Source organism: Eleutherodactylus coqui, chromosome 1 (genome assembly GCF_035609145.1).
Source record: "Eleutherodactylus coqui strain aEleCoq1 chromosome 1, aEleCoq1.hap1, whole genome shotgun sequence".
NCBI classification, from domain to species: domain Eukaryota; kingdom Metazoa; phylum Chordata; class Amphibia; order Anura; family Eleutherodactylidae; genus Eleutherodactylus; species Eleutherodactylus coqui.
In genome coordinates this window covers 311,540,438-311,567,722 of record NC_089837.1, presented here as the reverse complement: position 1 = coordinate 311,567,722, position 27,285 = coordinate 311,540,438, and the positions used below count along the sequence as shown (strand labels likewise).

General features: G+C 45.8%; 1 protein-coding gene and 1 long non-coding RNA gene across 2 annotated transcripts in view; both read left to right on the top strand.

Moving 5' to 3' along the window:
• The first annotated feature begins 390 nt into the window (after nucleotides 1-390).
• Nucleotides 391-8,072, top strand: LOC136611993 (uncharacterized). Its single transcript, XR_010790333.1, has 5 exons — nucleotides 391-406; nucleotides 475-585; nucleotides 2,538-2,674; nucleotides 4,743-4,843; nucleotides 7,967-8,072. It is a non-coding gene; the product is annotated as an uncharacterized lncRNA (long non-coding RNA).
• Nucleotides 8,073-9,438: 1,366 nt separating this feature from the next.
• Nucleotides 9,439-27,285, top strand: part of OSCP1 (organic solute carrier partner 1) — a 33,246-nt gene continuing 15,399 nt past the window's right edge. The window contains exons 1-3 of the mRNA XM_066574961.1: nucleotides 9,439-9,631; nucleotides 24,508-24,662; nucleotides 24,840-25,007. Of these exons, the coding sequence (XP_066431058.1) occupies nucleotides 9,520-9,631; nucleotides 24,508-24,662; nucleotides 24,840-25,007 (435 nt within the window). The 5' untranslated portion in view covers nucleotides 9,439-9,519. The remainder of the gene's footprint in view (nucleotides 9,632-24,507; nucleotides 24,663-24,839; nucleotides 25,008-27,285) is intronic.

Here is a 27,285-nt window from a genome sequence, read left to right as displayed (position 1 = left end):
ATTTGTATATCTGCCTGAGATATAACTGCATGCTGAGTTTTGGAAAGCGACAACTTCTTATAGGTGATTTTTTATAGTCTTCTCTATCTTTTTCATAGTCTTTCTGTATCTTTAGTCTGTCTGCTTGGTTAAGATAATGTTTCATTGTGAGTTCAATAAAACACCACAGGACTAAAAAAAAATCTGATTACAACTGTTAGTTTAGGAAGTTCTTGTAACTGTCGACATGAAGTAAGCGGATTTGGTCACAGGCTGAATTACTGTATATTGAGGAAATATACAAGTATTGCATATCCATATTTGTTATCTCACTTGCTTTTGTAATTGAATTGACTTCCCCTTCTTGGGGCTGTATATATATATACACGAGAAAATCACACTTAGGGCTACAAGTCTTGGAAGGAAGGTAAGTGCAACCTCTCTCTTCTGCACCTTACACTTATTATAATATTAACAGCAGTTTCCTTTCGGCAGATACCATGTCGGTGACCACTCAGCAGCCTGGACAAGCCCAACCGGGAGTTATGTCTCCAACAGGAGAGTGGAGCAGCAACCTGTGTGACTGCTGTGATGACTGTGGCCTCTGTAAGTTAGTGTTTTTGTTTATACTTACTATAAATCCATTTGATATCTTATTTTTGGGAACGTTCATATGTGTGCATGCAGGATACACAGTAATGTACAAGGCAGTATCTAACACAGTATACCTATTCTTTCACAGTCATTTTAGTTTTATATATGTTGTAACCTTGTGATTTGGGGGTCCACTCTTATACATTTTAACGTGGGCCATAATGCAGGAGAGTTTCTGAGTTATTTTACTAAAGATTTAGACCACTTTCACATGGGCGATAAAATCGCACAATTTTCTCGCGATGCAATATTGCTACTTATCGCATGTATGTGAATCCCATGCTTTCCAATGGGTTCTTTCACATGAGCTATGTTTTGTGGCCTGCGACATTGCGAGAATACAAAATTGCAGCATGCTCTATAGAGCCGTGATTTGGATTGTTTGGTAGTCCATGTTTTCCTATGAAGCCTTCCTTTCTGTTGCATCGCATTGTACGAAAATGCGGTTTTCTTGCAATGCAACTTTTACAGTAGGAAATCCTACTGTAAAAGCCCTAAAATAAGCCCTATCTCCGTCACAAAAAAAACCCCGTTATTTATCAGGCGCTGTCAGCTCAGCCCGTGTCTCCTCTGCAGCTCCGACACTCTTTTCTGTAGTGTTCAGGCAGCCCTTCCTTGACTCATTTAATCAGTGCAATGCTCGCTAAACCAACGCGACAGCTATGATTGGTTCTTCGACCGCTGCATTAATTGGCTAAGCACTGGTCAAAGAACCAATCACAGCCGTCGTGTTGTGGAGGCGGCATTTATGAATTGGCTGAGCCACAGCATTGATTGGCCAATTCCTAAATGCCGCCTCCACAACGCGACGGCTGTGATTGGTTCTTCGACCGCTGCATTGATTGGCTGAGCATCAGTCAAAGAACCAATCACAGCTGTCGCGTTGGTTCAGCGAGTGCTGCATTGATTGGCTGAGTAGAACTCGCTGAACCAATCAGAGCCATCACTTCCTGGAGGTTTGATTTATGAATGCTGAAACCAGGAAGTGATCTTCTGTAGGCTGCTGAGAAGTGCAAGAAGCGGGACTGAGCTACGCAGAGCAGAATGAGGGACCTAGTAATGTATTCCCTTTTTTATTTTCTATGTAGTCTAGATAAGGCTTATTTTCGGGGTACTGCTTATATTTTAAGTCTCCCCGAAAATTGTGAAAAATCACAGTGGGGCTTATTTTTGGGGTAGCTCTTATTTTTGGGGAAACACGGTACTTTTATCTCTATGTAATAGGGTTTAGAAATACCACTATGATTTTTGAATCCAGTAGGATATTTGCATCACAGAAGGGGAAATATAAAAAAAAATTAAAAACAATCACAGAAAACGGCCATTACTTACTAAGGAGTGCATATAGATGCATCCTCTCACCATGCAGGTAGCTGACTACCAAATGGGGGAGCGAATTACACCTGTGCAGGACACTGATGAGACAGCCACTCACACGGCCTCTTGATATAGAGGGGGGTGGCTGCTTGGCGTACACTCCCACACATAGTAGATACAGGGTGCCAGACCATTCTGATATATGTAGTTCACCATGCAGACCAGCAACCTATTAATGACGCCATAATAATTTGGCGTGTTGCCCTGCACTTCCATCAGTGAACCACATTGGTACTGCCACCCTGGGCTCCCCTGGAGTCTTAAAGCCACACTACATGTGAATGATAGATAATAAATGCAAGGCATTGGTTAGATTTTGGCCAAGATACATGAGCCCACTAACCACTTCACGGTTCAGCTACCTGCATGGTGAGAGGATACATCTATATACACTCCTTACTCAGTAAGTAATGTCCGTTTTCTGTGATTGTCAGTATGATATTTGGGTATGGTTGCAGTTTTTGTCTCTAGAATGTGATTGTTTCTGTGAAAGCAACAATCGCAGAACTTTATGTCTACAATTACAGGTCTTTTTGGGTTATGCCTTCCATCATGCTTCGGGTGCTATGTAGCTAAAAAATATGGAGAAAACTGCCTTTTGCCCTGTGTTCCTGGAGGATTGACTGCAATGCGGACACACATGCGACTGACCTATGGCATTAGAGTAAGTATTCAGTCTATTAGAATGTGGTGCATTCCCACAATCTATACTTTGTATATATGAAAATTAAAACATAGTCATATAGTGTAAACCAGGAATGGCAGACTTTTTCAATAACTTTCCATGCAGTCTAAGGTCCAATGTTCCCGGGCAGATTTAATTATAAAATCTGTGCCTGGCACCTACACGGGAGACCTGCAGCTTTAGTTGTCCATAGGGATGTCACTGTGGCTGAGCCGTAGATCGGCGGGAAAGCAGGGGATTAAAAAAAAGCGTCAGTTGGCGCTCCCGGATGCATCCGCCGTGCTGAAGAAAGAAGATCCGGCTAGCTCAGAGGAGACCCGCGCTGGACCCGGATAGGTAAGAAATATATTTTTCCTCTCCATGTGTTTGGGCACCCACTGTGGGATTCAGCAGTAGTATCAGTGTGTGCAAGTGGATATTGGGCCTAAGGCCAGGAACGCATTCCTATGATCTCGGTAGTTTGGGTCAGGAGCCTTACAGTCATGGCAGTGCACACTTCTGCATTACAGATGCAGAACAGTAACTGAAATATGGTAGTGTGCTCCTGACGCTAGTTAGGTGATCTACCAGGGGACTAGAGACAAACACATGACTTCTAGAGGTTGCTGCAAATTTTGCATGCTCCTTTTTCAAATTTCCCAGTGCCTCCATAGCAGTTATAACAGCTGCAGTTAAAGGTACCCTCCGGTTGTACACAAAGATAGTGCATGGCTTGTCTGACTACCTGTTGTACACTGTGCATTAATATGCATTGTTAGTCTAAGGTTGCTCTCACACTGACCGCTTTTTACCACGACTAGTGTGGTGTCCTGAGCGCTGCAGTACAACACCGCCATTGATTTCAATGGGCGTTTCTAATGTCGCAATTTGCGAGCGCTGTCTGTCCTATTTGAAGGAATGCTGCCAGAGGTATTGTTTCATTTTCCTTATTTGCATAATTTCAGCCATGTATTGCCTTATTGTCACCTAAATGTACTGAAAGAGCTTTCTATACATTACACAATATTTAGGAGACCGTTTGTGGGAATATATCGAAATGGAAGGAAATTGGCTATTTAACTGCACTAAGCCTGTCTTTACCACGAGATACTAAAGTTTTATATTATGCAATACATGCAATATAACTTAACACCTTAAGGACCAAGGAGTTTCTGTCCTAAAGGACCAGACACTTTTAGGAATTTTACACATGTGGTGGTTTTTAAGGCCCCATCATATTTTCTTCAGCTACCAAAATCATTTTTGCAGCGATATTGTTTCGTGGCATTTAGGGCTATTTTTTAATATCTTTTTTTTTTCCTTTTTTATTTTATTTGGGGTAAACTACTGAACTCTTTTTTCACTTATTTTATAGTAAATATGCTCATTTTAAAGTACAGGAATGGGTTCTCCACTCTGTTTCGGACATTATGAGAACTTGTATTGTCTGATTACAGTGCAGATATGGCAATGGTTTAGGTTGAAATCAGCGCAGGGCCGTTTTCTTTTTATATATATATATATATATATATATATATATATATATATATTTTTTTTTTTTATATATATTTATTTCATTCTATTAATTTTTTTAATTTTCCTTGTTACTTATTTTTGTAGCTATTTTTTTAACCTAAATGCTAAAGTACATGCTGTATATGTTGTTTGCTCTGGTGGGCATGTGTTTATGCGGGGAATTTCCGGCCTGCAGATTTTTTATTAGTGTGAAGAAAAGCCATTGTCTTACGCTGGCATGAGTAACTAAGTAGTCATTGTGTTTTAGCAAGCAATCACCCCTCCCCTCAAGCTTTTTAAGCGACTGAACGAATACCATTCAAACTAAACGGAAAGCAAACTACCTAACGACTATTTTTATGCAGGCTGAAAGTAAATGAATAGTGCACGATGGCTTTGCATTTACACGTACTGAATATTGCTCATTTTTGCTCGTTTGAATGAACTTTGAAGGATAATCGTTGCATGTAAAGGGGCCTTAGCTAAACCAAAAATGTGTGCCACATTATCCAACTGGCCAGGCTAAGTATGAGTACCATTATTGTCTTTTCAGGGTACTGTATGCAATGATGCCCTCATGATGTTATGCTGTGGATGGTGTGAGATATGCAGAATGGCCCGGGAAATGAAACGTTTGCAGCGTTAAACTGAAAGGTAGGTCAGCAACGTTATATTTGCTTCCTGTCAAGTGAGGCTGAATGTCTAGTCGTTAAATCAAACATAAACCAAAGGTGTGTAGGTGTGTGTAGGATCCTATTACATATTGTTTCATTTAAGACAGAAGAATTCAAAACCTGGATATGTTTAAATGTTCTGCAAATGATCCCAAACCTGCTAATCTCTTATCTGGAAAACATCCAGCCTTATTATAATATATTTCACCAGTAGGGAAAATATTGGCTTCTGGGATATAAGATTGATGGCCCGTTATTAACACATAATGTTAATATCTTTGTTCCATTGTTGCGATATCTTGATGAAAGCGTTCGCCATGTTAATCACTAACCATACCACAGTTGTCTGGAAAGAAATCCAGATAGGAATGAAGGAAGTGGATCTATATTGCAACCAAGTTTCTGATACTGCATCAGCATGTCTTGTTTCTTGTAGTCTTCTGCCCTAACATTCCTGAGAAAGTCTGTAGACACTAGGTGAAAAGCATTCCATGCTTCACATCACCCTGCAGCATCTTGTTGAACCGGTCATCTTTGAAGAGCTCTCGAATCTGAGGATCCACAAAAACTCCCTCTTTAATCTTTAAAATATTAGGATGTTGTTACAGTCCTACTGGATAAATTTACATAGGGAAACACAGAAAATAAACTATATGAAATATCTTCAAAATAAGAGCCAATAAAAAGTTTTCATGGTCATGTTCGTGTTCAGCACACCAAGATACTACAGATTAGGACCTTTTTAAGTCAGTAACTAGGAAACTATCAAAATCAACCCATTAGTGGAGAACAAAGTCCAATATACAAAATCTGATAAAGCATTACATTTCAATTAATGATGGGCCAAGTACTGCATGGGTGGGCCAAGTCCACCAGAACAAGAGCTGCTATCTCTTAGCAGCTTTCTGCTCTCCTTAAGACCGCTTTCAGATGAATGTATATTAAATCGTATTTAATTCATGTTTTATGGACTGTAATATGGAGCTAATAAAAATCGATAGGGCTATTCATATATGTATTTTTTTCATGTCTGTGTTTAAAATACACAACATGTGCTTCTTTTGTCTGTTCTTGAAGAAAAATATATCCATTAGGGCTCTTTCACATCTGTGATTTTCTTGCGCTTTTTTTTAAAAAGCGATATCACTGTTTTTTTAACGCAAATGTCAATGGGTCTTTCTAATGTTAAAAACGCATCGCACAAAAATCGCTAGCTTGTGCTTTGCGAAGCGTTGTTAACATTAGAAAGACCCATTGACATTTGCTTTAAAAAACCAGCGATATCGCGTGAAAAAAGTGCGCAAGAAAAACGCGAGTGTGCAAGAGACCTTATAGTCCATGCAATGCAATTGTATAATCGATTCACTTAATACTGTTGCAACGTCCGAGGAGCAGGCCCTCAGGCAAGGAGAGAGCAGGTAGATAAAGGCCTTGTCACGGGGCCTACCATCTCCTCCCCTGAGGGTAGCTCAGGGCCCATCCAAATTACTGCTGGGGGAGGTCACAGGGAAAGGACAACTAGCGGTTACCTTAAAGTCCGTTGTCACTCATGACGCCACCGTTCCATCCACTGCGGTGAATCTGGATGGTGTAATAAAGTAGTCCACATACAGGGAAAACTTTTTGGGCAAACCAGGAAAGGGCAGTAATGTCCGTTTACTTGAACGTTAACATAGTCCACTTTACAACACTGGAGTGGCACAGTTACAAACAGAGAAAGTAGTGTGACAGGGAGGATACTCGGGGTATTCCAGACAATCCACACTCCTAGTTACCAGTGTGATCCCGCTCCCAGGGACTCTCTCTCCAACTCTCTACCGATCTACACACACACTTCTTGTCTTGTGCTTTAGCCATACAGCGGTCCTTCTCTCACTCAGCACTTCAAGTAGCACTGGCACATCCTGGGTAGACGGGTCCCAGGCCAAGCAGAAGGAAATCGCTCAGCTTCCTCCATTTTCTCAACACACAGACCGATCCACTATCTGTGGGGTTCACTCACTGACCGAGGACTCCAGCCAAGCAACTCTTCCTTAGGCTAGTCTGTACTGCTCTCCTCTCCTTCTCCTCCTCACATTCCCTGCAACACACATACATATATAAAACATAGTCACGTGACACACAACAAGATACATTTTCCAGACGCTAACCCATTCAGTGCTGCAAAGGTGTAATACACATCAAATGCACATTACATGTAAGGGCTCTTACCCACTGGCGATAGGTTTTCTAGCGATGCGAGAGTGAATGAAAACGTATGATTATGAAACCAATAATTTTAATGGTTTCATTCTCATCTGCGATGTGTTCACTCAAGCCTCGCTGCGATACAAAAAAGCAGCGATATAGCCCGTTGTTTTCAATGGGGCCGGGGCCACATTGAAATCAATGCGGGAAGATTGCGCAACAGCCTTGGATTCCCCATAGCAAAGAGAGATAGAAGGTGGAACTACAGGGGGTTTCTTACATATCTTGCCATATTTGGAGACATTGGGGGCAGAGCTAGAGGGCTTTTCCAGGGTTTCCGCGAAGGTGAGGGCACGGGGCTAAAAGGATTCTCATATTGATTCTTCTCTAGGAAAGAGAAGAGCTGTAGCTCTACCCCCCTCTTTCTCCTTGCTATGGAGGATTCCAAGTCTGTTGCACCATCTTCTCCCATTGATTTCAATGGGGACCCAGTCCCATTGAAAACAATGGGCGATATCGCTGCTTTTTCGTATCGCAGCGAGGCTTGAGAGAACACATCACAGATGAGAATGAAACCACTGAAAATCATTGGTTTCATAATCATAGATTTTCTAGCGATGCGAGAGTGAAAACACATCGCTAGTGGGCAGTGGGTAAGAGCCCCAAGACACTGACAATATAATTAGCACAAACATTTATCATTATGGAGGGGCCCTGCTAACTCTGGGCCACTACACTGTCCTAAAGCGAATGGTAAATTGATGTTTAGTACATTACAATAAACTGAAAATGAATTTGTGGATACTCAAAATTGAAACGGTGTTATACACTTTGGTTATTTCTATGCAAGTATGTTATTGCAGAATGTGATAACATGTTATACTGTTATTTTTAAACATGTGTTTATTTTTTGTAGGTTGCCGCTATGTCCAATGAAATCAGAAAGAATACCGCTGCCTAATATGTAGTGTTTTGTTTAAAATGTAAAACTTTCTAAATAAAAATGCAATTGTTCTACCACATTATCTACTTCATTTTTATACTGTATACTTTTATTTTATACACAATTTATTTGCTATTTACCAGAATAACAAAACAACAAAGTATCCCAGCACACTTTTTTGCATTGCACATTTAGGTTTGTGGCTGCCTCCCTCTTGGACAGGACGCAATGTTTCTAGAAGAGAATAGCTCCATAATACATCATTTGATGCAGCACAGAAACCAACAGAAGAAAACTTTTATGCCTCTGTATGGAATCGGCGGCCTATAGAAGTACAGTTGAAGCCCGCGCACTTCTGTGGAAGCAGCTTTATTACAGCTCTGTACCAGTAAATCACACAGTGTGTATAAGGCCTCAGTGGTATCAGTTCTGAACTTTAAAGAGGTTTTCCAAGAACCCCTGACATTGGTGAGACACATTGGCTGACTGCTGCAGCCAATAGGATGTTGGCTACATTAGAAGACCATGTGACAGGTTTATGGGACGTTGTTAGACATTCTGGCCGGGTGACGTCCCCTGTCAGATGTCATGATGCTGGATGGCTGAAGCAGTGGTCTGGAACCACGTTGAGTATATTGATCTTAACTAATTGTGGCCACAGAGAGCCCACAATTATATAAAGTCAATAACTTGAAACCCCCCTTTAAACTATGTTTTCTATAAGAAATCTGATTAGACACTGTCTATGTGTGCAGAAACATGTCCTTATTGACTAATAGAATGGTATCTCCTACTTCATTAATGTTTCCAGGAAGAATAACAGACTGGAACAAATATCCTTTTTTGAGAAAGTTAGAGTCCCGTGTGAATGAGTATATAAAAATAAAGGTAATGGAATTACGCAACAAAATAAAACAAATTTACTTTGTAATAAGGCCAACTGCACGCAGGAGTTTTTAATTGAAGAGTGCAGGCGTCTACGCTCTCAAGCACGGGTTGGGATGGTGTTTCCCATTGGCTCTAATGGGAGACATCACATGGCGCAGCATGCTATGGATTTTCAGGTCCCATTGAAGACAATGGGGGAGAATTTTCGAGGGAACGCGGAAGATGGAGCGGGCTGAGGTTTATTTTCCTCTCAGTATTACTGTGAGGGGAGAATAATGTGTGAATGAATGTATTCAAAAGAATGAATATTCGTGCAAAAAAATGAAAAATCCATCTCTGTGTGAGTATATGGCACGTGTGTATAAGCCTCGTCCAGATGGAGGACAGACTGCCGCCGCGACCCGCAGACACTACACGGAGCACGGGCTGCCGAGCGGTGCTGCATAAACACGGAGCTGTCGCCATAGTTTACATCGGCGAAGAGAGGCTGTCCCCTTTAAGAGCAGCCGCATCAGCAAGACACTCGGTGATTGGCTGAGCCGGAAACCTAGCAACCGAGCGGCGGCGTCCGGGGCCTGCGACACCGGGGAGATCAGAGGAGTGAGCACAGAGCCCGTTCTTCTCGCTGTCCGCCCGCCATGTCTCTCCGCACGCTGCCGCTCCTTTTCATTAACCTCGGCGGGGAGATGCTGTACATCCTGGACCAGCGGCTCCGGGCCCAGAACATCCCGCCGGACAAGGCCAAGAAGGGTGAGTGAGGCGGGGACACGGCCGGGTGTGTGAGCGGGGACCCGAGCCTCTACTGCAGTGTAGGGCGGCTGTCCTCATGAACGTGATCGGTGGGATCCCCGCTGATCAGGAGAAGGGGGTCCCAGAGGAGCCTGCATGAGGGGGGAGGTCAGTCCCATGCCCTGCTGTCCCATTCATTTCAGTGTAGCTCCTGGAGATATTTGAATGTTTGACCTGATCAATCATCACTCCACTCCCTTCATACCGGACCTAATCCCTCAGCACTCCCTTCATACAGGACCTAATCCCTCAGCGCTCCCTTCATACGGGACCTAATCCCTCAGCGCTCCCTTCATACTGGACCTAATTCCTCAGCGCTCCCTTCATACTGGACCTAATCCCTCACCGCTCCCTTCATACGGGACCTAATCCCTCACCGCTCCCTTCATACGGGACCTAATCCCTCACCGCTCCCTCCATACGGAACCTAATCCATCACTGCTCCCTTCATACTGGACCTAATCCCTCACCGCTCCCTTCATACAGTATCTAATCCCTCGACGCTCCCTTCATAGGGGGATCTAATCCCTCAGCGCTCCCTTCATACAGGACCTAATCCCTCGGCGCTCCCTTCATACGGGACCTAATCCCTCGCCGCTCCCTTCATACGGCACCTAATCCCTCAGCACTCCCTTCATACGGGACCTAATCCCTCAGCACTCCCTTCATACAGGACCTAATCCCTCAGCGCTCCCTTCATACGGGACCTAATCCCTCAGCGCTCCCTTCATACTGGACCTAATCCCTCAGCGCTCCCTTCATACTGGACCTAATCCCTCACCGCTCCCTTCATACGGGACCTAATCCCTCACCGCTCCCTTCATACGGGACCTAATCCCTCACCGCTCCCTTCATACGGAACCTAATCCATCACTGCTCCCTTCATACTGGACCTAATCCCTCACCGCTCCCTTCATACAGTATCTAATCCCTCGACGCTCCCTTCATAGGGGGATCTAATCCCTCAGCGCTCCCTTCATACAGGACCTAATCCCTCGGCACTCCCTTTATACGGCACCTAATCCCTCGCCGCTCCCTTCATACGGCACCTAATCCCTCGCCGCTCCCTTCATACGGGACCTAATCCCTCGCCGCTCCCTTCATACGGGACCTAATCCCTCGCCGCTCCCTTCATACGGGACCTAATCCCTCGCCGCTCCCTTCATACGGGACCTAATCCCTCGCCGCTCCCTTCATAAGGGACCTAATCCCTCGCCGCTCCCTTCATACGGGACCTAATCCCTCGCCGCTCCCTTCATACGGGACCTAATCCCTCGCCGCTCCCTTCATACGGGACCTAATCCCTCGCCGCTCCCTTCATACGGGACCTAATCCCTCGCCGCTCCCTTCATACAGGACCTAATCCCTCAGTGCTCCCTTCATACGGGACCTAATCCCTCACCGCTCCCTTCATACGGGACCTAATCCCTCACCGCTCCCTTCATACGGGACCTAATCCCTCACCGCTCCCTTCATACGGGACCTAATCCCTCACCGCTCCCTCCATACGGAACCTAATCCATCACTGCTCCCTTCATACTGGACCTAATCCCTCACCGCTCCCTTCATACAGTATCTAATCCCTCGACGCTCCCTTCATAGGGGGATCTAATCCCTCAGCGCTCCCTTCATACAGGACCTAATCCCTCGGCGCTCCCTTCATACGGCACCTAATCCCTCAGCGCTCCCTTCATACGGCACCTAATCCCTCGCCGCTCCCTTCATACGGGACCTAATCCCTCGCCGCTCCCTTCATACGGGACCTAATCCCTCGCCGCTCCCTTCATACGGGACCTAATCCCTCGCCGCTCCCTTCATACAGTATCTAATCCCTCGCCGCTCCCTTCATACGGGACCTAATCCCTCGCCGCTCCATTCATACGGGACCTAATCCCTCGCCGCTCCCTTCATACGGGACCTAATCCCTCGCCGCTCCCTTCATACGGGACCTAATCCCTCGCCGCTCCCTTCATACGGGACCTAATCCCTCGCCGCTCCCTTCATACGGGACCTAATCCCTCGCCGCTCCCTTCATACGGGACCTAATCCCTCGCCGCTCCCTTCATACGGGACCTAATCCCTCGCCGCTCCCTTCATACGGGACCTAATCCCTCGCCGCTCCCTTCATACGGGACCTAATCCCTCGCCGCTCCCTTCATACGGGACCTAATCCCTCGCCGCTCCCTTCATACGGGACCTAATCCCTCGCCGCTCCCTTCATACGGGACCTAATCCCTCGCCGCTCCCTTCATACGGGACCTAATCCCTCGCCGCTCCCTTCAAACGGGACCTAATCCCTCGCCGCTCCCTTCAAACGGGACCTAATCCCTCGCCGCTCCCTTCAAACGGGACCTAATCCCTCACCGCTCCCGTCATACGGTACCTAATCCACCGCCGCTCCCTTCATACGGGACCTAATCCCTCGCCGCTCCCTTCATACGGGACCTAATCCCTCGCCGCTCCCTTCAAACGGGACCTAATCCCTCGCCGCTCCCTTCAAACGGGACCTAATCCCTCGCCACTCCCTTCAAACGGGACCTAATCCCTTGCGCTCCCTTCATACAGGACCTAATCCCTCACCGCTCCCGTCATACGGTACCTAATCCACCGCTGCACCCTTCATGCGGGACCTAATCCACCGCCGTGCCCTTCATAGGGACCTAATCCCTCGCCGCTCCCTTCAAACGGGACCTAATCCCTCGCTGCTCCCTTCATACGGTACCTAATCCACCGCTGCACCCTTCATGTGGGACTTAATCTACCGCTGCACCCTTCATACGGGGCCTAATCCCTCGCCGCTCCCTTCATACGGGACCTAATCCCTCGCCGCTCCCTTCATACGGGACCTAATTCCTCGCCGCTCCCTTCATACGGTACCTAATCCACCACTGCACCCTTCATGCGGGACCTAATCCACCGCCGTGCCCTTCATACGGGACCTAATCCCTCGCTGCGCCCTTCATACGGGACCTAATCCCTTGCTGCGCCCTTCATACGGGACCTAATCCCTCGCTGCGCCCTTCATACGGGACCTAATCCCTCGCTGCGCCCTTCATACGGGACCTAATCCACCGCCGCGCCCTTCATACGGGACCTAATCCCTCGCCGCGCCCTTCATACGGGACCTAATCCCTCGCTGCGCCCTTCATAGGGACCTAATCCCTCGCTGCGCCCTTCATACGGGACCTAATCCCTCGCTGCGCCCTTCATACGGGACCTAATCCCTCGCTGCGCCCTTCATACGGGACCTAATCCCTCGCTGTGCCCTTCATACGGGACCTAATCCCTCGCTGTGCCCTTCATATGGGACCTAATCCCTCGCTGCTCCCTTCATACGGGGACCTAATGCACCGCCACTCCCATCATACCTTCCCTCCACAGCCCCTCCCCTCAGCTCTGATTGACAGCTGTAGTGGTCTTCTGGTTGGACAGCAGTAAAAGTAAGCCCCAGAATCCACACTACTTACCTGCAGATTTTGGTGCAGAATTCAGGCACGGCATGTCCCGTCTCATGTGAAAGGTCCTCTTTAGGCCGAATTCACACGGGCGAGCGCAAAATGAGTCCGTGAAACTTGGCCCCGAAATGCGCTTGCCTAATCCAACGCCTCACATCGATTCTGTGCAATGGCCACCCTCAGGCATGTGTTTCACCCAGGATCGCAGTTGATTGCAATGGGAAACCTCACATTGTACTCCATGCAATGTCTTTTAAGATCCCATTGAAGACAATTGGCGAGGCGTTCCGAGAGAGCGCCACAAGATAGAACATGCTGCATTTTTCATTCTCGTAGCATCACTGAGGGAAAAAAAATCTCACCATTCAAAAGAATGAACGTCATATTTGTCCGAGTTTTTGGGCGTCTCACAACACACAAAACTCGCACACGATTCTTGCCCGTGGGAATGTAGCCTTAAGCCGCTTTCACATGGCCGAGAAACCTCACACAAATATGAACCCCATTCCTTTGAATAGGGTCATATACGAGGGGGTGCTGATAAGTCTTTGGCTTTACCCAGAAAGAAACGAGATAGGAAGATGAAACTTTACATTTCTTCCACATACTCTCCACTGATGTCAACACACTTCTTACATCCGTATTCCAAGTTTTGAAAGCCTTGAAAAAAGAAGGATTTCGGTTGTTCCTCAAACCAGTCATCCGTAGCAGCCATGGCATCAGAAATGGTGTGAAATTTGGTCCCTTGAGGTGTTTCTTCAGGTTTGGAAACAGATGACAGTCGGAAGGAGCTAGATCTGGTGAATAAGGTGGGTGGTCAACCAGCTGGAAGCCTAGCTCCACCAGTTTTGCCGTGGTCGCTTGTGCAGTGTGAGCGGAGGCTTGTCTTGCAGGAACAAGATTCCTTTGGACAGCTTGCCGCGCCTTTTGGCCTTCAGAGCTTCCTTCATGTGGTCCAAAGGTTCAATGTAATACCTTGCATTGATGGTGGAACCATTTTGAAGGTAGTCCACTGGCAGCACGCCCTCCTTATCCCAGAACACAGAAGCCATCACCTTACTGGCTGATTTTTGCACCCTGAACTTCTTTGGGCGAGGAGAACCACTGTGCCTCCACTCTTTTGACTGCTCCTTGGTTTCAGGGTGATACAAATAAATCCAGGTCTCATCCATAGTGACCAGTTGATCCAGGAAGTTCTTATCAGTCCAGAAACGCTGACAAATGGACCGGGAAGTTTTCACTCGCATGCTTTTCTGATCTGTTGTCAAACATTTGGGGACCCACTTTATAGATAGCTTCTCCATGTTCAAATGTTCATGGATGATGACACAAACACGTTCACAAGAAATCCCCTCGATGTCTGCTATTCCTTTAGCTGAAATTCGCCGATTCTCCAGTATGAGGTTGTGCATAGCATCGACGATCTCCGGAACAACAACCTCTCTCGGTCGTCCAGGACGTTCCTCATCATTGGTGCTGAAGTGGCCCGTTTTAAATTTGGCAACCCGCTTCTGAACTGTAGAATATGAAGGGCATTGATCCCCCAATGTCTGCGACATATCACCATGAATATCCTTCGCGGACTTTCCTTGCAGAAACAAGAATTTTATCACCCCTCTGCTCTCATTTGCTGTGAATATCGCCTTAGACTCTGCCATTTTATTTCACCCCGTGCCTAGATCACTGTTGCCATAAGCTACAAACACAACATTTTGAAAACCTATATAAGACACATAAGGCTTTCATGTGATGTTTTCATTACCATAGAAGCAAAAAAAGAACACAAAGCCAAAGACTAATCAGCAGCCCTCGTATATGAGCAACTTTTTCCCACATCGCAGTGTACGAAAAAAATTGCACAGCATGCAAGAGGCAGGTGAATGCGAGGTTTCCCGTTGAACACAATGGGAAACGCTTGGCAATCAGCTGTGCCAGAGGATCGCTACTTTACTTGAAGTGATGGGAGGGGTTTTTGACACACAAACGCTTCACATCCACGGGGACATTGCCTGAGCGCGATATTGGTCCGACTTTCATGATATCGCACTTGCCTGTGTAAAGTTAGCCTTAAAGAAAGGAAAGATGTGTGCCTTTTTCCCACACAAGCAGCAAATGTCATTTGTGAAAAAGGGGCACACATCACCACGCTATACTACCATGCCAGGCTGTGGTAACCTGCTACTGGTCCATAACGCCGTGCCCATAGGAGCCTCCATGCCTCCTCTGTGTGCCTCTGCTTTACATGGAGGTAGATAAAGGCTTCTTATGCCCAGAATCCCCTATGGAGTGGGAGATAACAGAATAGCAGCTCCTTGGTACGCAGCGCCGCTCCTGTGAACTTGGCGCCTCAGGGCTGTGGTACACAGACCGGACAGTGACAACTAGTAAGTGTGGTGTAACACATGCCGACCCCAGCAGAGAAAGCTTGTTCTACGCCCGCCACATACAGTTTACTGTTTCAGAGAACCGGGGGAGACGATGTACTGCAGACGTTCAGAGCCAAGATGCGGAAACGTACGTTAAGGGTCGTTTCACACGGGCGATATAATCGCGTGATGCAAGAGCGAGTAAAAACGCCGAATTATGAAACCAATGATTTTCAAAGGTTTCCTTCACATTTCCGATGTTTTTACTCATGCGATGTTGCAAGAAAAAAAAATTGCAGCGTGCCCTATCTTTCTGTATTGTGCATTTCTTTTTATCTTCCATGTTTCCCTATGGAGCCTCCTTTTTATCGCAATGCACGAACACTATGAAGTCTTATTGACTTTCTGTGCAAGAAAACGTTTTTGTGAGGCAAAAGCAGCCGACGCTGCCGTTCAAAAATTGTGGGGGAAAAAAATAGCAATTTTTCTCACGCCGATATCGCAATCGCCCGTGTAAAACTAGCCTAAGGGTGCTTCTCCTGTCGCTGATTTGCCGCAGAGTTTGGTGCAGATCTGCAGCAGCTTTCACTCCTTCAGTTTGAATTCAATTGAAGGGGGTTAAAACTGCACCAAACTCTGCAACAGAATCTTCAGCAAATCAGCGAGTGTGATGCAACCTCAGGTCGATTTCACACAGCCAAGACGTGTTGCAAGACGCATAAATCTCATAGAAATATGAACGCCATTCTTTTGAACGGGTCATATACATGAGCGATGTTTTCCTGCGTGGTACCGCGATGCAGGAAACGAATCGCGGAATGTTCTATTTTGTGTGTCATCTCACATCGCAGCGCCCATTGTTTTCACACACGCAATGCGATGCATGGTCTGCCATTGAAAACAATGGGAGAAACGCCCCCCCCCCCCAACTTTCCTCCACATCATTGGGTCTCTTGAGAAGCCCATCAATGCAACACTAGCAGTCCTGAGCATTGCTAGAATCTTAAAAGATTAGGCAGAAGCTAATATAGATGCCCCCCCCCAATCATCTGTGTGCCATTTATAAAGGCCCATTTAGACACAATGATTATCGCTCAAAACCCATCTTTTGAACGATAATCGTTGTGTGTATCTGCACTTACGTCGTGCAGTTTTTGTTATGCAGTCGCTCATCGTTGTCTTTCAGTGTGCTGAAAGACGACAGTGAGCCTTATCAGGAATTCACAGTGGGATACAGCTGATACTATTGTTTCAGCTGTATCCCGCTCCCTGATAACGGGTTGAGTATGAAGAACAGAGCGGTCCAGCTGTGTTCTCCATACCCTGCACGGAGCACTCAGCTGTATAACAGCCGGGCGCTCTGTGCAGAAAACAGCTGGATGCAGAAGACAAGTGGGGACACCCCGCTTGTCTTCGGCATCCTCCAATTCAAGCACTGAGCTGTAAGACATCCGGGCGCTAGGAGTGGGGAACAGCTGGATGCAAAAGACAAGCAGGGCCACCCCGAAGCCCCTGCTTCTCCCGACACCTCCGTGTTCTCCTGAATTTTGTCTACAGCCTCTCTGAATACAGTGACAATGGATGCAGCTCTTACTGTCCCATAATAGTTATCTTCTCAATAAAACATCGCCCTACTGCCCAGTACAGTGAATGCTTGGGGCAGATTGTACAGGCACATACCTGCAAGGGCAGAGAATTACATATGTGCAGGGAAAACTAGTGATACCGTGGTCAGACATCGTATCGTCGAATGGCCAAGTAAAGAACTACTAGAGGACGTTGCCAGTGGAAACGAGATACAACACTGACTTTGAATGGGTTATTTTGGAAGTTCATTACTAAGAAAAAGCATTATAGAAAGTTGATTATATTTGCAAAGATGAGTGATTTGACATAAAGGACACACTGAGCCATGAATCACATTTTGGGAATACATCTTTAAGCTACATAAGAAGTAAAAGCCATTATCAGATATTATATCATACCTAACACGACGATGCACACACACAGCCAAAGCCATGAAATGAGCTCCTCTCTGCCTATCTTAAATGGGGAAAATTGGCTTCTACCTCATTAGGTTTTTTTTTTGCCTTCCATTAACATTGGGGGTTAATAGGCTGAACTGGATGGACATGTGTCTTTTTTTGGCTTTACATACCATCATACAGACTCATGTTGCCCCTGGGTGGACTTGAACCCAGGACCCTTCTGCCGCCAGCCATTATATTGCAACCAATGTTTCGAGTAACTAAAGATGATTGCAGGATTGAGGAGGTCATAATTCATTATAAGGGTGTGTTCAGATGTTCAGGATTTGCCTCTGACAAGTATTTTACAAACAATCTTCTGCCACAATCTGAGACTGAAATTCATATTTCAAATGCTCGCTTGCTGCCTACTACATCAGTTTTACATATGTCCTTGGCAAGCAAATTGTAAAATATCCCTGTACCTAATTAAGGGGCTGTGCTACGAAAACTCAACCCAAGTAATGGTGGCCTCACATCTGTGTTAGAACCTTCTGTGGTGGATCCAGCACTGAACACCAGAAGAACAAGTGCCATATGCCACACTATTTCTACCGGTTGAAAGCTAAGCAGAAACCAAATGGACCCTATTGAAGTCAGTGGTGTCCATTGGGCACTTTTTGGATCTATCCTAAGACGTATTCATTCGGCTGTGGGGATTCCCATTTTCTACTTCCCAAGTGGAGCAGGGAACTGGAATCTCCGATGCAGGCGTGACATCACCCCACGATGAGCAGTGCATTTTTAATTTTAGGCTTCCACCCCCTTCTTGGCAATTTAGCAAAGAAATGTAAAAATACCAAATCAGTGCATAGATACTCGTAAAGGTAAGATCTCGTTCACATTAAGAGTAGAGATGAGCGAGCATACTCGCTAAGGGCAATTACTCGATCGAGCATTGCCCTTAGCGAGTACCTCGGGAGCAAAGACTCGGCGGCGGGCGGGGAGCGACGGGGGAGAGCGGGGAGGAACGGAGGGGAGATCTCTCTCTCCCTCTTTCCCCCCTCCCCCCCCCCCCCCCCGCTCCACCCTGCTGATGGCCGCAACTCACCTGTCACCCGCGCCGGCAGCCGAACCTTTTCTTCCGAGCGGGGAGATACTCGCTAAGGACAATACTCGATCGAGTAATTGTCCTCAGCGAGTATGCTCGCACATCTCTAATTAGAAGCCGATTTCCACAAAACTCCCTGATGAAATAGTGATGCATGTAGCGCTATTTTGCTGGGGTTCACAATGGGAGTGGGATGGAAGCCATTATAGTCAGTTTGGCATATGCCGTATTCAGTACTTCCACTATAGCCATTCTGCTCCTGGAATGGAGCCAAACCATGGACAAAAACGGCACAGATCAGTGTTGGAGTAAACAAACCTAACGTTTGCCTGTCAGTTGAGCTGCTCTAGTCCATAAAAACTTTATTGGTCTCGCATAATCTACATGTACGATCAGTACGATAAATAAATATATATATAATATATACCTGACGCTGTCTCCATATCTTGATCTACCATTTTCTTTTCTCTGACCTACCTCTACATAGATGACTGGAAAGATGAGGAAGTAAAACGAGGTATGGGGTGTTGTAGACAAGAAGGCTCATCTTCAAGGGTATGTTCACACAGGGTGGATATATGGTGGAAAATGCATCCACATTTTGCACAGCAAATCCGCAGGGACCCCGCAGTGGCTGATATATACCTCAGTACTGATTTGCTTGCGGTTTGCCACAAGCTGCCTCGCTGGTCTCCTGGCTTCCACCAATGATGTTAATGGCTGCAGCAGTCACATGTCTACACGACACGGCATCATTGGAGGCCAGGGTTGAAAGATCGGTGGGGGAGAAGGTGAGTACATTTTTTTTAAAAAGCAATTTTTTAAATACTTCCCCTATCTGTGGATTTTGCTGTGGATTCTCTGCAAAATCCCCACCAACATAGATTTGTTGGAGATCTTGACTTCCTCATTGACCAAAAAGAGGGAAATGTGCAACCAATTACGACATACATTCACATGTTATGGATTTAAAATCCGCAGTTTATGCTGTGGATACTTTAGGCAGTGTGTAGATGAGGTTTCCGTAAATTCGGTTTGCTTTGCTGCTACTGTAATACACTGCGTATATTATTCCATGGCGGAAAGTATGCATTGTATCTGTCCCACATGAACATACCCTTATTCTCTTCCATTGGCTTACTGCTTCTGCTTGTTGCTGTAAGGCTGGGCTCACACAAACGTATTGTTACAGCGTATTTTGCACACGTAATCTGTTGTTACAATCTCCCATGTTGCCGCTCACACAAATTACATTTAATATGTGCGCAAGAAATATCGCAGTATGTTCTTACTATACTTCGCTCCATCGGCCTAAAGGACACTGCTCTGTCCCGGTTCTCCTCCTGCCTCTCTGACCACTCTTTCAGCGTCTCCTTCTCTGGCTCTATCTCCACTTCACTTTCTCTCGCTATTGGAGTCCCCCAGGGCTCAGTCCTTGGTCCCCTGCTCTTCTCTATCTACACAGCCCCTATTGGACAAACCATCAACAAATTCGGCCTCCAATACAATCTCTACGCTGACGATACCCAGCTATGCACCTCTTCCCCCGACATCTCTGAACCATTCCTCCAAAACATCTCCGACTGTCTTTTCCCTGTCTCTGACACCATGTCCTCCCTCTTTCTCAAGCTTAGCCTCTCAAAAACTGACCGTCTCGTCTTTCCGCCCTCAACCAGCCAAGCTCCCCTCAAAATCTACATATTAGTATCTGACATCACCATAACCCCAAGACAGCATGCCCGCTGCTTTGGGGTTACACTGGACTCTGACCTCTCCTTTATCCCACACATCCAATCCCTGACCAAAACATGCCACCTGCACCTCAGAAATATTGCTAAAATCCGACCGTTCCTCACCACGGACACGCTAAAGCCACTCGTTGTCGCCCTCATCCACTCCCGACTCGACTACTACAACTCGCTATTCATTGGCCTTCTCCACACTAGACTCGCTCCACTCCAAATCCATACTAAATGCGGCAGCTAGACTCATTTTTCTATCTATCTGTTTCTCAGACACCTCTGCACTATGCCAGTCATTGCATTAGCTGCCCATCCACTGCAGAACTAAGTTTAAACTTCTCACCCACAAAGCTCTCCATGGCGCCGCACCACCGTACATCGCTTCCCTCCTGTCCGTACACCACCCAGCCCGCACACTCCGATCCGCTAACACACTCAGATTAACCACCCCTCTAATACGAGCCTGACATGCTCACCTCCAGGACCTCACCAGAGCAGCACCCATCCTCTGGAACGCTCTACCCTAAGACATCCTAACAATCACCGATGCATGAAATTTCAGACGCGACTTAAAAAAGCACGTTTTTGTTTTTGTACTCGGTAAATGTTGAATTGCAGTTTTATATGGAAAACTTAAAAAATAAATAATTTTTTTTTTTAAAACGCACCTTTTCAAAGAGGCGTACCAAATTCCCTGACCTAGTCCCCCGCCCCTCCCTATGGCTCCCCACACCTTCCACCCTGCCCATCGCATATGACCTCTACCCTTGTACCTCCTTACTGTCCCACTCCGTTTGCTTCCTAATAACTGATTTCCACATGTAATTCCCCCATTGCCTTATCTCCCCCACTTGTACCTCCTGTATCACCCCCACCCCGTCTGTTTCAAACTGACTGTATATCACATGTAATTCTTGTATTGTCTGTGTTCTCCCATGCTTGAAAGCGCTGCGGAATAAGTTGGCGCTGTACAAATAAAGATTATTATTATTATTCTATCTTGATGCGTATTATATGCCCATACACGCCAAGATGGTGCATGGCGATTGGTGGCACATAGTGTCATTGTGTACTTGCTGCGTGCCTCCTGTGAGCTTCCCAGAGCGAATTACGACCGTATGAGCCCGGCCTTTGCTTTTTCGAATGCTTCCTTCACAGTACGGCTAGTAATATTAGTGCAGTTTGACTAGAATTTGCGTTAGTTTGTAATTGTCATAGTCCGCTACATAACAAAGGAAATAACGGACGCTTCAATCAATCTAGCACATTCAGATAGGCCAGATGTTCTGGGCCTGTGAGGGCAGTGCAGACTTGGAGCATTTTGCTGGGTTTCCTATTGTAAACATTGGTGGCATCCACTTTCCAATTAGGACTTCACCCACAATTGTAAGAAAACATATAATAATTACAGTGTCAGATACTAGTGACGTTATCTGCTGTCATCTGCTCAAGAATGGCCACCACAATAAAACCGTCACATACTCTATCCTAAAGGGGTGTACCACTGAATAAAGGTATCCCTATTCACAGGATAGGGGCTAACTATCGGTTTGATGGGGTTCTGATCACTAGGACACCCATTGATCACGTGAACAGAGGAATCAAAGGTCCCCAAATGAATGGAGCAATGGTTGGACATTTCTACTGCCATTCCATTCATTCCAGTGGGCCTGCTGGAGATAAGCAAGCACTTGTACCCTGCTATCCCGTTAGATGCAAGGAGTGCTGCATACAAGAACCTTGTGATTGGTGGGGGTTCATTTGATGGAGGAAGTTATCCCCTGTCCTATGAATAGGGGATCATTTCTTTCGGTGGAGCAACCCTTTCAAGTGTATATTGATAGGCTGCAGACATTTCTGCCACTGTCCCATGCATATGGCTGCCCAGATGAATAAATAGAATGTCATTTGTGGACCTTTTTGCAGCGAATCTGAAGATCTTTTTGTCTGTGAACCCATTGGATCTGATCCAGCCTAAAGCCATTATCTTGTCATTCATCTATAGCAATGGTCCCTAACTCCAGTCCTCAGGGACCACCAACAGGTCGTGTTTTCAGGATATCCTATGGTAAGAACACCTGTGCAATGTCTGAGGACCAACAATAATTACATCACCTGTGCAATACTGAGGAAATCCTGAAAACATGACCTGTTGGCGGTCCCTGAGGACTGGAGTTGGGGAACACTGATTTATAGCATTATAGGGCACCTATACACGGGATGATATAGCTTCATTATTTTACCATAATGGTGATGAAAAGCCTGATGGTACCTTTCTAATACAGTAAGTTTATTATACATCAGTCCTACATAAGAGTCAGAGTTGGAGTCTGGGAAAATTGAGGAGTCGGAGTTGGAGTCAGAGGTTTAGCTTACCGACTCGACAGCCCTGGTCCGAATTGGCAGTTTCCAGCAAGAATTCAGGCAATAGTTGCCCCGTGTAAAGGTACCTTAATCTCATTCCAGCTCTTATTAATGAAAGAGCCATCTGAAAATGAGATTAGGAATCTGACTGTTCACATCAGCGTATCTGCACTGTGTATTATGCGGCGCATAATACACAGTGAATACCATTCATTGATTTTAATGGGTTTGTTCACATGAGCATATTTTGTAACGCGATGTGTGATCGTGTAGAAAAATGCGTGGCATGTCCTTTCTTGGTGTGTATTACGTACCGTAGAAGCCCATTGAAATCAAACCTGCTTATTCGCTCTGCATTTATGAGCAAAATCAAAGCGATTTCGCTTTTTTTTTTTTATGCGCACAAATCCACAATGTACTTGCGCACACACAAACATGCCAGAGCATGAAAAATACACGGGTGTAATTGATTTTCGTTGGCATAACTACGCAGCACATTTCCCGTGGACAAAATGTGCTTACACCAATGTGAACAAGTCCTTATGGACAACTTCAGCAATTTTCCTCAGTAGAAGTCCCATTCCTAGGTACACATTTATTATCATTCACCTACTAGCAATGATTAGGAATTATTTTACCAGTGTTTCAGCTCTGCTACGTGCATGCATGTCACACATACACAGCTTTGCTACATGCACGGCACACACAGAGCTCTGGTACATGGGTGTGTGACAAACACACACACCCCTCTGGTACATGGGCATGTGACAGACACACACAGCTGTGCTACATGCCATGCGCTGGTCAGACACAGCTCTGCTACGTGACATGCGCGACACACACAGCTCTGCTACGGGACATGCGCGTCACAGACACAGCTCTGCTACGTGACATGCACGACACACACAGCTCTGCTACGGGACATGCGCGTCACAGACACAGCTCTGCTACATTACATACATCCATGCTGACTATACACATAACACACAGCACATTACTTACACACACAGCTCTACTACATCCATCCTAATTCCCACATATGACACACACAGCTTCTGGATACAGTGATGAGCCCCTGGTTAAGTGATCCCTGACTCCACCCACACAGGTGATCACATGACTGTGACGTCATCGCAGGTCTTGGTAGTTTGTCGGCTTATCCAGTATACGGTACTTTTAAAATTGCATGAAAATAGGGTCTATTGAAAGCGTAAAAACTTGATGTGATGATGTTTGAGATCAGATTTGGATTCAGCACCCCAATATTAGTCTATAACTGCTTTAACCTTTTCTGACAGGGAAGATTAATTTTTTTGTTTACCAGTGTTATCTAATGTGAATGGGCCCTCCTGACTCCCCCTAGATGGTGGTTGGCATGGGGGGTCATGGAGGATTGGCCATGTTGGACAGCAACATGCTCGATCATGTATTCCTGCAGAAGATAGGCACCATTGAGAAGAAGGATGGACGCTGAAGGCTGGTTTTGGAGAATTTCTGATACCATCAGTACTAGTCCTGTCTGTTTCTTGTGCAGTGCTTGGGACTTATCTAGCCATTGAGTATTGCCTCAATGGGAGAACAGGAAATAGAGGATACTAAAGGGATCAGTGATCCTTATGTCAGCCTACAGCTCAGAGGAAAACCAAACAGTTACTCATGTCGTATAGATGGGAAGGGTGTTAATTAATAACATGGATGTGCTCTTTCTTCGAAAATAATGTGTTTCTGGACATCTGTATACTGTACATTATGGAGTGACCATAGTACATTATCACTCATTAATACACACATTGTAGGGAAAATATTACTACTTCTTATTCTTTGTATTACAGTTATGAATGATATTATCACCACCATGTTTAACAAGAAGTTTATGGAAGAGTTATTTAAGCCTCAGGAGCTGTACTCCAAAAAGGCCCTCAGGACAGTCTTTGACCGCCTTGCTCATGCATCTATCATGAGACTAAACCAAGCTAGTATGGACAAGGTAGGCAGAGATAACAACGGGGGTGGGGGAGGGGGGTGCAGTTCTTCATTTTACTGAGCCATGTGGAAATGTCAGCTACACATGGACTGTAATTGAGTTGTCCACAAACTTAGCAGGTAAAAAATGTTCTAGTCGCGTGCTGCTCAAGTCTATTGTTTTCTGCTTTTGTTCAAACAGCTTTATGATCTGATGACTATGGCCTTCAAGTACCAAGTTCTGCTGTGCCCTCGTCCCAAAGATATCTTGTTAGTTACGTTTAACCACATGGATGCTATCAAAGACTTCATCCGGGACTCTCCAAGCATTCTGAACCAAGTTGATGAGACTTTTCGGCAGCTTATTGAAGTAAGGTGCACAAAATATACACATAACAAAGAAAAGACATGATTATTATAATATATAAATGCAAGTCAAACAAGTCTAAGGGGAACTTTTACACGAGCCGACGGTCGTTCGAGTAATCGCACAAATGAGCGATTGTGGGCGACTGCTGGCCCGCGTACACATGGGACCCGACAGGGCGAGTGAGAAAGAATTGCTTACTTGTCGGAATCACTCGGTTTTCAACTCCCCTAAAATTAAGCGACTGTGTGACTATGTAAACAGGCAGTAGGCCATCTATGAATGACTGCCTGTTGACTGTGAATGGAGACGAGCAGCTGGAAGAGATCTCCGGTGCACTCTCGCTCCATTCAGTGAACGATCATCGCAGCGGTGTGAAAGCACAGGGATGATAATCATTTGGATGACTGTCGGGTGCTTAAAGGGGTTGTCCCGCGAAAGCAAGTGGGGTTATACACTTCTGTATGGCCATAATAATGCACTTTGTAATGTACATCGTGCATTAATTATGAGCCATACAGAAGTTATTCACTTACCTGTTCCGTTGCTAGCGTCCTCGTCTCCATGGTGCCGTCTAATTTCAGCGTCTAATCGCCCGATTAGACGCGCTTGCGCAGTCCGGTCTTCTCCCTGGTGAATGGGGCCGCTCGTGCCGGAGAGCTGGTCCTCGTAGCTCCCCCCCCGTCACGTGTGCCAATTCCAGCCAATCAGGAGGCTGGAATCGGCAATGGACAGCAAAGAGCCCATGGTGCACCATGGGAGAAGACCCGCGGTGCATCGTGGGTGAAGGTCAAGGCGGCCATCTTGCTAAGGTAAGGAAGAAGTCGCCGCAGCACGGGGATTCGGGTAAGTACTAAACGTTTTTTTTTTTTTAACACATGCATTGGGTTAGTCTCGCGCCGAACGGGGGGCCTATTGAAAAAAAAAAAAACCGTTTCGACGCGGGACAACCCCTTTAAGTACCTGACAGTTCTCCCGTGTAAAAGTTCCCTAACCAACTTTGTTTATTGTCAGTCAGCCCTCATTACTGGTAATTTATCTTTATCTGTCCATGTCAAATGACTCCGAAGTTTATAGTTGGACAACAAAACTAAAACAGAATTAACTCCAAAAGTAACATAAATATCACATTTATTATAGATACAATATACAAAGAATGAAAAAATAAAAAGTTGGAATAGCCTATCATTATAGACAGGAAGTCAGTCCCAGTAGGTATCTGCCAGTGCCGAAGGTATATGAAATCTGTGGAAGGTGGCACTCAATATCAATGCAATGCGCTGCGCAATTCCGCAGGAAACAGAACACATTTGCATCTCATTAGGCTAAATAACCTCTAAAATCACAGTGTTGGTGTGTCTCGCGCCCATGTGAAATTGCCATGGGAGCGCTAAAAGTACAATTAAAAAACACTTCTCCCTTCTCCTCGGGGTTCTCAGCTGTGTCTGACAGCCGAGGACCCGACCTCCTCCTGCTTAATCCCATTTTAATCCCATGCCGTATTTCTGCTGTCAGCTAGAATTAAAGCTCAGGACCAAGCGCCATGTATTTACAGCTCTTGGTCCTTAAGGGGTTAAAAACCACTACACTTTATTACTTCAGACAGACCACTGAAATCAGCCTGTTTGTTACTACATTATACTGCCCTCAGTGATGTTCTCTTTTGACACATAAAAGTTTGTGGTGAAAGTCATACATTAGCCTAATGTGTGTGGGTACTACCGTGTTTCCCTAAAAATAAGACCTACCCTGAAAATAAGCCCTAGCTACACTACATGAAAAAAAAAATACTCACCTCACAGGCACCGCTGCTCTCCAGGAGCTCAGGCAGTCATCTGTCTCCTCAGCGCTGAAAGAACATTCTCTTCCTGGTAACTTGGGTTGAATACCCAGCCTCAGCAATAGAATTGTGTGATTGTCTCATTAAGGGCGCCCACCCACTGGCGATTTTTTTTTCCCTGCGAAATTCGCAGCATTTTTTTCTCTGCAGGGGTCTATGGGACTTGTAATGTTAAAATCGCGATCGCGCAAAATCGCGATTTCGCGGTAAATTGCGATTTTGCGCGATCGCGATTTTAACATTACAAGTTCCATAGACCCCTGCAGAGAAAAAAATGCTGCGAATTTCGCAGGGAAAAAAATCGCCAGTGGGTGGGCGCCCTGAGCGCCGGCTGAGAATGGCTGAGGCTGCGGTCCTGACATCCTCTGAAAATAATACAGTGTGCCTGTTTTTGGTCAAAAATTAATATAAGACAGTGTCTTATTTTTGGGAAAACACTGT